At 49.5% G+C, this 15826-nt stretch overlaps 1 protein-coding gene and 1 long non-coding RNA gene across 2 annotated transcripts; both read left to right on the top strand.

The window, feature by feature from the left end:
* Positions 1-14: 14 nt before the first annotated feature.
* Positions 15-2419, top strand: MRPL46 (mitochondrial ribosomal protein L46; the record flags this gene model as incomplete). Its single annotated transcript, XM_026856072.1, has 4 exons — positions 15-257; positions 669-861; positions 1429-1602; positions 1978-2419. Coding segments are annotated over 4 exons (861 nt in total), but the record flags the coding sequence as incomplete, so codon positions are not given.
* Positions 2420-5294: 2875 nt separating this feature from the next.
* LOC113484190 lies at positions 5295-13018 on the top strand. Its single transcript, XR_003399173.1, has 3 exons — positions 5295-6826; positions 7408-9093; positions 10580-13018. It is a non-coding gene; the product is annotated as an uncharacterized LOC113484190 (long non-coding RNA).
* Positions 13019-15826: the final 2808 nt, after the last annotated feature.

Genomic DNA, 15826 nt, shown 5'->3' with positions numbered 1-15826 from the left:
GCGCCCGGAGCGGTCACCGCGAGGCACGACGGGAGCGGGGCGGAAAGATGGCGGCGCGCACAGCGGTGCATTGTGGGCTGAGCGGCAGCGTAATGGCGGCGCCCACGCAGCGAGCGGCAGGTTGGGGTCGGCGGCTTTGTACCGTTGCCGCGCCTCGGCCGTGGCGGCTCTTCGGGGCGATGTGTCTGCTGCGGCTGCCCCGCATCACGCAGCCTCTGGAGAAGGAGGAGGAAGAGATGGCGGCCCTCATGGGGCAGGTAGAGGGGGGGTGCTGGGGGCCTGCTGATAGGAAAATGGCGGCCTTAGGCCAAAAGGGGAGAGACACCCTGCGGGGCTGGCCGCGGCTGCTAGCCCCTCCCGATACTGGGGGCTGATCGCCGCTGCTAGCCCCGGGGGGTGACAGACCAAGGGGTGGGGAGGAACTGATGACCCTGCGTAGCCTGTCTGGGGGCACCTTGGGTGATCTGGAGTGTCTGTGTGCGATTTGCTGCGTGCACCAGGTGTCGTGGGTCTTGGTAGTGCTCGGGTTGGTGTCCCTGTAAGTACTGCTTGATCCCAGGGAAATTTGCATAGTCTTGCATTTGCTAAGGTCGAAATAATTTAATTCTGCTTGTCAAGTCTGGACCATAGTGCTGATGGCTTAAGAATTCTCTGCATTGCCCTTCAAGATAGAGCTGGAGAAGAGCCAATATTCGGATCATGAAATCCGCAAGATGGAGGAGGAGGAGCAGCTCAGGAAGAGGAGGGAAAGTACATTTGATGATGATGGAGCACCTAGCCAAACAGTCATCATGGCTCAAGACCTGGAGGAGAAGTGGGAGCAGAAGTTACTGCGATTCGAAGCTGCTCCGCGGATAACAGGTACAGGCTGAAGTCTGTGGTGGGTGAGAACACCTGGATTGTTTGCCAAACACAGCTGAGTGCAGTTCAGTAGAGGGAAGGCATTTGCTGAGCCTTTTTTTGGTTTAGAGTGAGTCTTGACTCTGTGTCAGCACTGTTAGCACATGAGCAATTAACTGGCTGATAAAGGACTCCGTGTTCCCATGCTGCAGAGATGTGTATGTTTAACCTTAACAGAGCAAAATAGTGAAAATGGATGTTGCTTCCAGACAAGAGAAATGTTTGGTCATTTGCTTCCCAAGCTCTACCTAGTGCTCTTGTTTTTTTTGTGAAGGTAGAGATCCAGGCTGTTTGCTATAAATTCCTTCTGGAAAAGAAACATTATAGTCTAGGAGTGGGTTCCAGCCAAATCCTGCATTGGCTTCCAGAGGTACTGAGAGCATTTCTGTCTAGGTTTTTGTCTTGTTCTGTGTATCCATGTTTGTGTATTATTGCCGGAAGGGTGTGAGACACAGAGGTTTGATGAAACAAGGGGATCAGAGCAGTGCTGCCAAGAGACTGTTTCCAGCATGTGTTGGTTTTTGGCAGATGCTGATAAAAACAACAATCGAACGTCGTTGAACAGGAGGCTGGACAGTAACCTGATGCTTCTGGTGAAACAGAAAATTGGTAACCAGGAGCTGTGGCTCCTGCCTCAAGTGGAATGGCAGCCTGGAGAGACGCTGCGCAGCACAGCTGAGCGAGCCATGGCTACGTTTTTGGGTGTGTAGTTTGCCTGGCCCTCCCTTCTTTTTGTTCCAGTGGTTTTCTTGCTGTGTCTTATCAGAGGACTGTTTGCCATCTCCTGTAGTAAAATCACCTCCCATCTGCTAGGAAAAGGCATTTCATGGCAGAGGGGTGGAGCTCACTGGGGTGGGCTTTCTGGCCAGAGCTGTGTTTCTGGGTAATCAGCTCTGTAACACAATTGCAGAGCGACTGCAGCTTGAAGGGCTGATGGGGCTGGCAGACAGTGAATTGGCATCTCTCGCTGACAAGCAGTGGCTTATGCTGCCTTTTTGTTACTACAGGAGAGCAGTTACTGTTGCTCTGTGTTCTTATGTCTTGTTTTCTTTCTCTTGCATTGCTCGGGTTTTGCAGGAGATCGCATTCAAGCCAAAATCCTGGGGAATGCACCGTATGGGATTTACAAGTATAAATTCCCCAGGGCCATCAGGACTGAGGATAACGTGGGAGCCAAAGTATTCTTCTTCAAAGCCTTCCTCCAAAGCAGTGATTTGTCCCAGGCAGAGCTGAAGGAAGATTACTTGTGGGTCACAAAGGATGAGCTGGGAGATTACTTGAAGTCGGAATACCTGAAGAAAGTCAATCGATTCCTTCTGGACTTGTAAGCGATAGGCTGTGCTCCAGCAGATGGAGAAAATGTGGGACACGACTCCAGGGAGGAGCACAGCTGCTGCTTTGCATGGTCTGTGCATATGAGATATTAACTTGGGCTCTGGAGGATAATTTGCCTTTGCCTTATATCCCAGTTCTCTTCATCAGGCCTGTACTGAATAAATATTAAAACTTACACTCGGAAGTGAAGCTCTCCTGAGGGAGTTCTTTGCTCTCATTGAATTCTCCTCCTCCACCTCTTTTGGAAGCATGTTGTGATCTTTTCCTCTCCCAAGTGTGCGATTCCCTGGGGGTGTGGTACCCCAGAGGCTCACTTTCCTCACTAGACTCCTGGCATAGTCTCAAGTTCAAATGGTTTCTTCGATGCAATGGCTAATGCTTGTTTCTGGTACCTGCTTTTTAATAAGAGCAGCACAGGAGAGTAATCCCTGTGTCCAGGTGGGAGCAGACCCTCCTGGACACACAGATGGGCAGGGTGGGTTTCTGGGGAGATGGAATATGGGATGTTCACAGTTTATTAACGTTTAATCTGCCTTGGAGCTGCCTCTGGCCTAGAGTCAGTGATTCATGGTGGCCATGGAGGACACGGGTGAGTGAGGAACAGGCAACAGCTCTTTCTTTAGATGAGTGCTGTTTCCCCACCCACACTGCCCTCCTCTTGAGCCTCAAGCTATAGCAAGGAGACACTGAAGGAGGATAACACTTGAGCAGCCGCTCTCTGTCAGAGCTATTAGGCTGATTTTTGTTGGCGGGGGAAGGCTGCACTGGTGTCGGTGCCTCCTGGGAGCGGCTTCAAAGGTGGCTCTGGGGAGTTCTCAGCTCCCATTCCTGGTGCATTAGGCTGGCACTGCTAACCCAACCATGTCTGCTTCAGGTAGCTTGACCCTATTAACCCAATTTATTAGATCTATCCTGAGCTTATATGGTGCTGTCTCACCTCTCTGGGGCTGGTTCTAGGAGGGATTTTTCTGGTTGTAAATGTTGCTGTTTAGTAAGTGTGAGCTCAGTGCTGTCTGGACCTTGCAGATTATCAGCCGCTTTCAGTGGCAGGGAGAGAGGAAGGAAATAGCTGTTGTTAATCACTGGGAGAGAGTTTGGCCTCCAGAGGTGGAACTGGAGATTGCTGTATGTATTTTATCAATCCTTTGGGAGCTGTTGAGCTGCAGGCCTCAAATTAAAGCTATCCTTAATCACTCCATAAGCCATTGGGTAGGGGGGTAGCACAACAGCCTTCTATTTCCTAATGCTGGGCAGTTTGGGAGCTGCAGGCTTGCTATAAATTACCAACGAAACAAAACTTGATCTCTTGAAGCACTCTGGCAGGCCTGGTAAGGAGGCTGGGTCTGCAGCAGAGAGCACTTGCAAAGAGGAGATAAATGCAGAGCTGAATACGTGCCTGAACAATGGCAGATTTTTTGGCTGCTGTCTGACATCAGCACTGCTGAAAGGGAGACTTTTGTGTTCTCCAGGACTGAAAGCTCCTGCAGATGGGAGAGGTGAGTCCCTCAAGCTGTGCTACACCAGCCTGGGGGGCCATGGGTGCAGTCAGCTCAGGATTAGGCTTTTCTCTGCCACTGTTTCAGGCTGTTGCTGGTTCCATAGCACACAGCCCCTGAGCAGAGCTTTGTGAGCAAAGGCTTAGGGTGTGCCATTTGCCAAGGTCTCTGCCCTGCTTCCCATGCAAAAGGCAAGTTTTGTGTTGATGGAATAAAACTTTCAGTGTATGTAAAATGGTGTTTAATCAGTGCTTATTTGTTCTCAAAACCAGGAGCACAAAAAAGAGAAAAGGCTGTACTGAAAGACTGCTGATCTTCAAAGCCAGGAGTTCTTACTCTGGCTTACTCAAGCCACAAGTCTTTGGGTGTTGTCTGTGCCAGGAGAGGTGTAGCTCCCTTCAGCAGTGGAAAGGTCAGAATCAGCAGCTACTGTAGTTTTTAAAAAAATTTTTTGTCCTTGGGCTCAGGCCTTTGGACTTACAGGTAGCAGGTGTGTGAGAAGCTTTGTTTTTTTCTGGAAGCTGAAAGGGTTTTCTCATCACCTAAACCACAAATTCCTGCTTGCAGCCTGCATAGGAACAGGGCCTTTTTTGATTTTTCCTGCAGTTAATTTTATTTAAAACAGCCAGTTACTGCAAACAATCCCAGATCATGCAACTTTTGTGCTTTTGCTTAGTTCTTCTGTGTGGCCTGTTCCCTCCTCTCTGGCCTCAGTGAGAGGGAAGGCAGAAGGATATGCAGGTTTCCTAGTGGAGAGCATTGTTTGTATCTTCTCGAGAATTTCCTCTCTAGTCCCAGAGGTCCCACTGTAGATCACTGAGGCTGTTATTTTCCTTTGAGAACTTGGTGGCTGCAGGCTGTCTTTCCACTCAGTGCAAAGCTATACCCATACTCATTGCAGAAGTCTGATCAGGCAGGCTGATTGGATGTATTTTGCCGGTAACTACTAAAAAGATAGCACAAAGCCTTAAAACCTTTTCTGAGGGAGCTTTTCTCTCTCAGAACAGAAGAAACCTGTTGACTTGTGATTGGGAGAGAGCTGCTGCAGTGTGCATCCTGTGCTCCAGCAGAAAGAGCAAGGGGAGCATTTCGCTTGTGTGAAGCACCTCCCCTGTGAGGACAGGCTGAGAGAGTTGGGGGTGTTCAGCCTGGAGAAGAGAAGGCTCCAGCGAGACCTTATAGCAGCCTCCTAGTACTTAAAGGGGTCTACAGGAAAGATGGGGAGGGACTCTATCAGGGAATATAGGCATATGACAGTTTTAAACTGAGAGAGGGTAGATTTAGATCAGATAGAAGGAAGAAATTCTTTATTGTGAGACACTGGCACAGGTTGCCTAGAGAAGCTGTGGCTGCCCCCTCCCTGGCAGGGTTCAAGGTCAGGTTGGACGGGGCTTTGGGCAACCTGGGCTAGTGGAAGGTGTCCCTGCCCATGGCAGGGGGCTAGAACTAGGAGATCTTTAAGGTCCTTTCCAACCCAAACCATTCTGTGATTCTATGAAGCACAAAACTCCCCTTGCAAATGTGTCGGAGAACTGCATGCAGCTTTGCCTGGGTGTTGAGGGATTCTCTTACCTTGGCAAAGGCCTCACACAAGATTTCTCTACTAGAACCTGGAGCTGCAGCAAGTACCTGGGAAGTCACTGAGTTTGCTGTGGCTCTTGAGTGCAAGGCAGTCAGATGAAGTAAAGAGCTCTCCTGTGAAGTGTGCACCGGAGAGATGTTTTGGAAAGGACCTGGGACTCCTCGCTTTGAGAGCAGCAATGTGGGGCTCAACTAAGAAGTCCAACATAAGATCAGTGCTGTGGCTGCTGGGGCCAGTGTCTGAGCATTATCTTCCCCTGACTGCACATGTTGGGGAAGAAGCTGGAGAGCAGTCAGACTGCAGAGACTGCTCCTCAAAGCCATTTTCAGCACAGGACGCTTCCATTCATGAGGTTGATACACAAAAGACAGATCTTTCCCCACTCCAGGGTGGAAGGAGGCATATCAAGATGACCTTTCTCTGGTGTGATGCAGTCCAGCAGCTGTTGCTAACAGCCTCTAGGAGCAGAAACAAATGGAAGCATCAGCTGAAGCCTAAAACACCAGCATCTAAGCTGTTGCTTAAGCCACCGTGTTAGAAGAGAGAGATGAAGGTTTTCTTTGTGACGAATTGATGCTAGCACTCCCCTCCAGCGAAGGAGAGATAACAAGCCCTAATAAAACCACTTTTCAGCTTCACGGATACAGCTTTCCTCTACTTCCCCAACAAAATACCTTCCGTAGCTGATAGTCCTCCCTGTCTGTGGGAGTTTTGGGGATCGGTGCTCTCTAAGCCGAGCTCTGCTCACATGTTTTGTGATACACCATGAACTGTTCAGAACCGCACGCTTTCTCGCATAATAGGAAGCTGCTGTATGTTGCTCCTCCTGGGTGGCTCCAAGCAACCAAAGGCTTCAACATTTGAAAGATAAATATATGCAGAGCCAGCAGAGGCCAGTGGAGCCAGGGGCTACACCGCTTCCTGCTCTCTGAAAACCTGTAGGAGGAGAGATGCTATTGCTCCCAAACACAACCGTGAGCTCATTAGAGCAGGGAGAGCTGCTTGGGCGCAGGGAGCACCCTGCTGCATCCCTCCCTGCCGAGGCAAGGGCTGGGCTGGCTCAGTGAGGGTGGGAGTTAGGTTGTCCCCACTGGGGCAGGCTGTGGGCTCGCTGCCTGTCCTGGAGGGTAAGGCATCTCCAGCAGCATCAGTCGCTTTTTGTTCTGTTCAAGCTCCTGTGATTGTGTTGGAAGGGATCTGTCTCTTTGGGTGGAATTTTTCTGGCAGTACCTGGGGTTTCTGCAAGCTCTGCCCATTCCTGCTGTGCTCAGCTGCTCACAAGGGGGATGCAGTGTGGGGTGTTCTGCTCGCAGCAGCCCAGAGACCTGGGATAAAATGGCTTGGAAAATCCTGTTGAGGTCACCAGTGGTATGAGTGGATTAGGTCTCGTCCTTTTGTTTTGAGGACACTTTTTTCCTTGTGAAATCACCACTGTGTTTTGACTTAACCAGCACATTGGAAGGACACAGAATGGGGCAGGCAGAAGACAACACTTGAGTGAATCTCTGCAAAGGTAAGAACAGATATAAAAGAAGGGGGGCTACTGGGAAACTTGGACTAGGGTAAAATTGCTCCTGAAGCTTTGCTGATAATACCCAACCTTTAACACCAAGCCCTAGAAAGTAAAGCCAGGAATTTGAGGTGAGTACAAAATGCTGACACCCCTTCAGACAGTTCTACCTACAGCTTTGCTGTCAAGGCTGCTCTTCCCTAACAGATCTTGGAGCGGTATAAAGTCCTTTGGCAGCACTTCATAGGCAATACTTGGAGACACGGGAGCATTTCTCAATTGAAATACGAACTGTTATTCAGCAACATTACAATGAAGATTCTTCAAAACCTAGTCAAGGCAGTAAAGCCTTTATGCAGCCTGTGCAAAGCTTTAGGACTGACCATCACAGCCTACTGCAGAAGCAGGACAGTGTGCTAGAAGGAGCTGGCCCTTTACATGACTACTGTGAACATCGAATCTCATAACTAACTGCGGAAAACTTTAGGAAAAGATTTTACAGCTAACAGTTTGCTGGTTAAGCAGCTCTCTGCTGGAGATTGAGGTGAGAGTTGATGTCAGAGGCAGATTGTCTTGTGTTCAAGGTTTGCTCTTCATCTCGAGTATCTGGGCAGAGGGAGGCTAGGGACGCTGCGGCACGAGGCACGGGCCAGCGCTGCTGCCGGGAGGACGGTGAGCAATGTCAAGGGTGAGTGTGTGTGCTGCTGGCCTGCTCCCACCACGTGCTGCCTGCCTGCTTTCTGCTCTCTCTCATCTATCAAAGTAATGATGCCCATTACATTTCTCCTTTCAGGTTTTACCCTCCCAAATGTTATTCCACAGCATTAAACCCGTGGGGGAAGTGAATTATTGGGGAAAGTAACTAGATATAATCCAAGTTTAATGGGCACATAGAAAAAGCACATTGGGTTGGGAGGGTGTCTCAGCCAGCGTCCTGCTTCTGCAGGCAAATAGAAATTTATCTTGATGTGTGTACATATATAGCTTCGTGATCTGTGAGCTCTTAATAATTGGTTTGGTGACCTGCCGGCAGTGTTCTCTCTCTGTAGAGCTTTCCCCAGTCCCCAGTTAATATAATGGGTCACAAATCCCATTTGCTTTTGAATTCTGAGTAATCCTTTTGTTAATGTTGCCTATTGCTTTTCTGGAAGCGATGGAGGAAATCAGAGCTATGGGCTAATCAGTAAATCTGGTTCTGCATGTTTGTAAGCCCCTGCCCTGCCCTGCTCGCTTTTTCCAAATGACAAGTGCAGCCCATTTGTGTCAGACCCAACGCACCCCTCTGCAAAACAGCAATTGTTTCCCAAGTCATGTTACTAGCAAATGACACGGGCTTCAAATGTTGGATGAGGTTGGGGAAGGCAGCGGAGGGTGATGGGGAGTGAGCAGCCAAGTGATAAGGGGCTTGGGAAGGAGGGAGTCTGGGCATTTGGGGTGTCTGATCCCACCAGTGCCCCGTGTGGAGGGGCAGGGAGTTCCCCATTTCATGGTTGCGGGATTGGTGACTGCTGGAGGAGGCACCCATGGGACACACTTTTCCACTCCTACTCCACCAGTGCTCACAGCTCAACAGCCAGTCTTGCCCCCTGCGCCGAAGTAGGGGATGTGGCACAGCAGAGGATGCCCATCCCATAGCATGCTAGAGGCTCCTGATCTAGCCGGGGCTGGAGGCAGTGAGCAGGATGGGTGTTGCCTGTCCCAGACCCTCCTGGATTTCATATCCTGTAGTTCTCTCACCCTGGAAGCAGGACTGTGGTGAGCTGTGGCTGTCTTGCCTGCTCTCTCCTGATTTTGTGGGTAGGTGGGTGTCAGAGCCCTTTCTGAGGGACAAGAAGCTGCCAGATGACCAGCCCTTAGGGTGGGCATAGATTTACCTCTACTAAAGTGAGGGGAGGGAGAGCATCAGCCCCCCAAATTTCATGAAGACCTGTAAAACACTTCACCTGCTGTTGGCGCTAACCCAAAGGCTACAAGTGACTTGTTGGGACTGTGTTCCTCCTGCAGTGGTTGCCCACGAATTGAACTGGGTGGGAAACTCCAGTAGTGTCTCCAAGCACCAGAATATCTGAGTCACAACATCAGTGTTTCCTGATTGTTTTTGTTTGTTTCCTGATTTTTCAGTCTCCTGCACAGCTGACAAGCCTCACCCTTCACCCCTTTCCCTCGCGCGTCGTTTGTCTCCCTATTTTTAGCCCGTCTGTGGCATTCTTTACGCAATGCCTGTGTGCACCACTTTGATCAGAGTTGCTGACAACCACACGACCTTGAAGGTAACAGTGTGCAGCCAGGCAAGATGTGTTGTGTTTAGTTAGCTTGCTGTAGCTGGGCGTCATGTTCGCAACCCAGGCAGGCATGCAGCACCACCTCCCCTCACACTCAGGCTGTTTTCTTTGACAGGCCCCACCCAGATTTGGACTATTTGACTCCAAAATCCTCTCCCAGGCCCTGGCCCAGAGTGAGGAACACGGTGGGAAACTCCCCAGCGCTGGGATCCTGATGTGCAAACGTGTCTGACTAATTAAGAGCTAACTTCACTTGAGGATGGAGGTGGATGGTACTTGCTGCCTGTGAAACAGCTCGGTGTTAGGCACTAGATGGCAGGCAGTGACTGGGAAATCCCATCCATGGAGCTTTCCTTCCCTTTTCCCTTAAAATCACCTCCTGCTCTAGCTCTTGCAAGCTCCAGCGTGGGAGCCTGGAGTAAGGATCACCATCTTTTAACCACTGTGCCCAAGCTTATGCCTTGCATTTTGAAGGATCCCAGCGACTGTCAGAGAGTTGTCTTTGCTCCGTGGAGGCTTGACAAGTAATTGGAGGCTCAAAGGAGTCTCTAGGGCAGAGAAAAGAGGCAGGGAGCAGGCAGGTAGGATCTGAGGATGGCGGGTGGATGCTGAGGGCAGCCCAGGGCACTGTGAAAGGGTTAGGGAGGGATGGGGTGCAGAAGGGATACGTGGTAGGCATAGGGGCAAAAAAATGATTGTAGGTGTTTGACACGGGCAAGGAGAAGTCAGGAAGTCCCTGAGGATGAATTTTGTATGGCCTGGCTGTGCAGCGGTTGCTTTGGAGAGGGCAGTGAAGGTGTTTCCAGCGGTGTCCAGGTTTCAGCTGCATGCTGTCCGTCACCTTGCGAGAGGGAGTATGGTCACCAGACCCTGGCTGTGTGGCTCAGTCACCAGGGAGGGACTGGTCCTCTCCCGAGGGTGGCACAGCATACCTTTGATTTACTTGGGTTGGGCTTTGGGGATTTATCCTCAGAGTGGGCATAAAAGTGGGTTTACCTAGAAGAGGGGATGTGTTTACCCCCCTACCCCAGTGATGCTGCATGGGCTCCCTTGCACTGTTAGGAGGAAAGAGTGGCAGCATCACTCCTTTATCCTCCCTTATCGGCCAGGAGTCTGAGTCTGAGGTGTCCCTGGGCCCTGCTGTGTGCTGCTCCCACCCCTATGAAGCTCAGGGCAAGACAGCCCCTGTGGTGCCAGGTGCCTGGCTGTCTGCTTCCCAGGTGCTAGCGCAGAGCTGCAGCCCCTGTGCCATGCTCTGGGTGTTGTAGGTCCCCTGTAAGCACCTTCCAACAAAAAGGGGATTATCTATAGCTTGTTAGAGTCCTTGCAGGGAGGGAGAATAAGGCTCTTTGCTCTGAAATGTTCTCGTCCCTGGGATTACAAGATAATGCATATGAAACGACATTAGCTCAGCCAGGTTTATGGATTATTTGAAAATCAAATTCTTTTAATCTCATCCACCATCTGGCACCAGTGTAGCAGCCAGCAGCCAGCTCACTGCCGCTTCCACCCTGACTGCGCTGAAGCGACTGGAGTATGCAAGCTGGCGAGGGGACACCAGCGTCCCTGGCCACCACCGTGTGTTCTGGCACCAGCACCCAGGTCAGCCTTGTCCCAGTTTCTTCCCCGGAGAGCGAGGAGGTAACACATCTCTGAGGATCTGAGGGCTCTTTTGGTGTGCACTGGGAATGAACAGATAGGCTGGGAACATCTCACTGCTTGTGCCTGTGTGACCATGAGACTCCAAACACCAGCCAGAGGGGTCCCCAGGCCTCAGATAAAGGTTGAAATCCGAGCAGGGAACCTGCCAGTCTCAGTAATGTGATTTGCAGTGATCTCCTGACTGGGCAGGGAGGGACGAGGGTGCAGGAGCTCCTTGCAGGATGCTGATGCAGAGCTTTTTCCAAGGAGGTTGTGTTTCCCCTTGAACGTTAATTGGGAGCTGCCAGGGTGCATCTGGGCTCTGTGATGGGGCTGGAGGCTCCTGTGGGTACCAGGGAGCCAGCAACAAGTTGTGCTGTTTCCAGGGGCAAGGGCAAGCGGGCACGCTGTCCCCAAGGAGCAGGGCAGGGCAGAAGAGCACTCGGAGATGTAGCATGGAGCACTCCTGAAGCACCACCATCAGCAGCACTGTGGAAGCCAACCTGGCTCACTCTCCCTGGCTTACAGGTCAGGGAAGAGACGGGACCAGTGAGCAGTCAGGGACCACCATGGGAAGCTGGGACCACCGTAACTGGGGACCTGAGTGTGTGAGGGGTGTGTGCTGAGCACTTGTCCCCACTCTGTGCAGTTAGCACCTCCCCCGGGAGGGGACAAGGTGACATCCCCTCCTTCTCCCAGGACTAAACCAATCCCCCAGCTGATTTTTCAGATGTGAAGCCAGCTGTGCTGCAGAGCTGCTTGGTTCTTGTGTTTTTGGTTTCTTTGTTGAGCCTCAATAGGACCATCCATCTTCTCCTGTCTCCTCCAGAATGCTTGTGCACCTACTACCAAGGAGTGCTATAATCTCAGTACCCATTTAACATGAATAAAAAGCCTTCTGGGACAATAGGTCATGGTTATACAATTTAATTCAAGTAGAGAAAAGGCCTTTATAGCTATGAATACATGAATACTTAAAATATATATATAACATTGGTTAACATCAGGACTTATAAGCATAATATATATATAGTACTGGGTTTAACAGTCTGTTCCTTGACTGGGCTGTAGCTGTTCTGCCTGTCAGCTCTGTCCCAGCGGTTCTTCGTGGCTGGAGTCACAATTTGCGCTGCTCTGCCCACTTTTGCTGGGCTCTCGGAAGGGAGAGCAGTGGTTATGGGCAGAGGGAGGCTGGGAAGGGAGGTCTATGGTTGCTCCTCGGTGGGGATGGGGATGTGAGAGGTGAGGATGCGGCACCTCTGCCTGCGGGTAAGGAATCACACGCAGAGCTGGGTTGGTTGCTGATGCACTACACGGCAGTTTGCTCCTGTTATTTGTCTGCCCTGAAGACAGTGGCATGCAAGAAAAAGAAAACCACAAACAAGAAGAAGAAAAATTAATAGCTTTAAAGAAAATAAAGTGTCATTTCTGTAGGTAATTAATTACTAATTATACAATCACAGCATTGTCTGTATCATTAAAATTGCTTGGTTTTTCAATACATTGTAGTTTTAATTAAACAAATCCTTAGAATTTTTTTCTCCTCCTTTGTAACACAAAGTCATTTTTTTTTATTAGTGCCAAAGAATAAATTAATTGTGTAATTAGCGACTATTACTTTGTCACTCCTGGAAGGGCTTTTTCCAGGTTGTATGTAGACAGTGGCTGGGGAATGGTTATGAAATGTTGTTTGGTACCAAGACTCCTTGGAAGAAGCTGTCTGTGGCTGGAGATGCTGGTGGAGGTGGGGATTTGGCAGCACTGGGATATAGCCAGAAAGAAGGGGGTGAAAAACTATGTCAGGGCTGGCCGGAGGAGGCGCTCTCAAGCACTGGCGGGTATCTGCTTGCTTACTTGCATGCCTGTGAGGAAACGTTTCATTTTGATGCGGAAATGCTCTCTAGAAGGCATCCTAAGATCCTCTAGAAAAGAAGCGGTAGTGAGGCTGCAGCTGCTTTCACGTACTCCCCTTGGTACAGGTGGGAAACTCCGGGGTAGGATTAAGTGTGCACCATCACAGTCATCATTACAGGGGGCTGAAGGCTGGCATGTCTGCCCCCTGCCCCACAATGTGTAGGGTACGCAGCAGATTCCAGACAGGAAGAGGGGAATTTAGCATGCAGCTAGTGATAGGGTCTTAATAGATCTGCACTTATTATTTAGAAAAGAAAGAATCAGGATTACAGGCTTATGAGGGATTAGCAAGCATGAATGCGTATTTCTGTGTATACTGCTCCTTTTGTAAACCTGTTGTGCCATTAGCCTGAGACAGAGTTATACCATTACTAGCATGACATCAGTGTATCACTCTTGATCATGAGATTTAGCAGCTGTACTAAGGAAAGCAGGGCTTTCCCACTGGCCTGCTGATTTTCTCCTGTTTGTAGCTCGTGGTTTGTCTGTGAAACCACCTTGATTTTCACCAGTAGGACAGACAACTTATGAGCATTGGCCCTGCCTCCTGGGCCCCCGTTGAAACGACCAAATTGATGCTTTAAATGTTTCACCTGCCCTCTCCTGGGAGTTTTAAAGCAGCAGAAGGAAAGTGGATGTATGAGGATCCTCAGGTGTCTGTGCACTCAGTTACAGCAGTGGAGAGAGGTCTTGGACTGCTCGGAGGAGCTCAGGTCACTCGTAGATGCAAGCATCTTTCAGTGTGGCTGAAACTGCATTTCTGGTTTTAGCTAAAGCACAAAAATATCCTCATAAAGGTGTTGTATCTGTTGGCTTCAAGTACTGCGTGCCCTCAAGGGCAGTAAGTTGTGAGGTCTCAGCTTTTGGAGTGCTGGATGTGTGTATGCTACCTGGAAATGTTAAGAAATAAGTGCAAATGTAGGTGTCTTCAAGAACCTGCCTGTACTTCACAGTCTGCAAGTTTTGACCCCGTGTAGCGGGCCAAATGGTCAACATGGGTAACGTAAGCAAACCGAAGCCCTTGGCTGTAGGCTTCCCTAGAGATGGACTTTGTAAGTATAATAGAGATGTGCTGAGCAGGAAACCAGGATGGCAAAGCAGGGAATTGAATTGTTATGAAACGTCAGAGCCTCTATGTGTGTGAGTGCAAGTTTTTGATTTTTACTAAATATTTTCCCCTTTAAATGAAACATTTTTATTTTTTTTCCCCAGACAAATGTAATATTAAGAGCCCATGTGTTTCTAACTAAATGGCAGCCTGTGCTTAGTAAACAATCTGGGGTCCAGTTTGGATGGGATCCCTGCGCTGATGTTTCTGGAAATCAAATAACAATCGAGCTAAGGCAACTTGTTCCTGGAGCTGCCCAAAGTTGTTTGCTGTCGGAGCCAAAGGGAGTGAGAGCCCCCGGAGCATGCGGGTCTGCAGGCAGCTCTGCGTGACAGCAGGAGGTCCCCGTGCTGCTCAGACTTGGCTCCTTTTCCTTCCAGTCACTGTACAGGACAGCATCCCAGGAATGATCCCAGCCCTGGGGGCAGCCTGCTCCATCCATGGGCTTCCCTTAGCACTGCTGCTCTTGTGCCTCCTACTTCTCCGTTTTACTTTGGGAGTCATTTCAGCAAGGAAATTTGGCTTTTCCTGCCTCTGTGGTCCACAAAGGCTAGATGCATCCACCTAGTGCATCCCACCTCCACAACAGGAGAGAGAGCATCCCTCCACAGCAGGCAGAACGGGCAACCTGCTGGTGTGCTGGTCCCTTGGGCAGCCACTTCGATTTTGACTCCTCGGTGCAGGTTCCCTCCCCTCCTGTTTACTGATTTCCTGCAACACCACTTGCATCCTGACACTGGGCACTTTGGACTTGAACTGGGACCAGTTCCTTATTTATCCTGTCAGAGTCGTCGTGCTTTTAGGGCTTAGATCACTTTTAAGTGTGGGATTCCAAAATCACTTGGAGTATTTGAAAAATGGTGCCTGGTTTTGTTTTTGGTTGGTTTTTGTTTTTTTTTTTTTTCTCTCCATTGGAGTGTATATCTGTGGGGCTTTTGTTATTTTTTCCTTATTGATGTTTAAAATTTCTTTTGGCCATAATTTCTTTTTATGATGTAAGTGTTCTGACAAACTTGACCCTATGCTGCAAAGCAGTTCTGCATGAATGAACGAGGCAGGTCAAGCAATCTTCCTCTCCTGTTCCTTCCCCTGAAGTAAAAAATGACCCTACAACCACAAACCCGGTGCGTAGAACCCAATACACGCAAGAGACCCTACAGTAACAAACCAATGTGCACATAACCTGCTGCTGAGGAGCACTGACATGGTTTCAAATGTATCAATGCTCCTGCTGGTGTGTCCTTTCCGAGGGCATCAGCGTCAGCAGTCCTTTTAGCTGTGAAACAAGGAGAATGATTCATGAACCATACAGACGCAAGTGGTGTCAGTACTTCGATGGTCCATCAGGTTTCTAATCTGCGTCAGCAATAGCAGGGGTGAAGACGGAAATGAGAACGACAACCCAACCTGAATTTGAGGGAGAGAGGGCAAGTGATATGGAAAGTAAAGCTCCCTCTGAGCCTGGGTCCCCATGCCTTACCAGACACGTGCTGCAGGGAGACCCAGCTCCACAGACCTTCAGGCATGGGCTGTTACTGTCATTTACAGATATGAAAAACATCAACTCTTGACATGCTCTCCAACGGGCTCCAACTTTTCCTCTGCTGATAGCCTGAGAGCACCTTCCCTGTTTGTCTCTGCACAGGCATTTGGGGGACTGATTCTTGTGGGCTGGCACCTCTGTCCTCCTGGGTTTGTCATGAATATTGTGTCTGCTGGTACAAAAAACCCTCCACGAGCCACAAGCAGTCCTTACGCCAAGAAAGCAGATGAGAAGGCTGGTAAAAGCAGACTTAAGATGCTGTGAACCCAGTTGTGATGATTAATGGCTCTTTTTATGTGAAGATGCTTAGAAACTGACATTTTCTGAAGAAATGAGAGTAAAATCTTTGGAATAGACTCGGAAGAAGTGTTTAGGTAGTGTTTGGGTTTTTTTCTAAAAAAAGAAATGTTTCAACAAATACAAGCAATTACACATTCCTGGGTGTGTCTCCCTTTTTGCAATCTGTAACAGAGGAAAAAAGTGTTGAAAAACAAATAGTTTAGTCTGAGGGACAA

The sequence above is a fragment of the Athene cunicularia genome (genome assembly GCF_003259725.1).
Source record: "Athene cunicularia isolate RWA chromosome 10 unlocalized genomic scaffold, athCun1 chr10_part1, whole genome shotgun sequence".
In the NCBI taxonomy this organism is placed as follows: Eukaryota; Metazoa; Chordata; class Aves; order Strigiformes; family Strigidae; genus Athene; species Athene cunicularia.
This window is presented reverse-complemented; position numbering and strand designations above follow the sequence as displayed.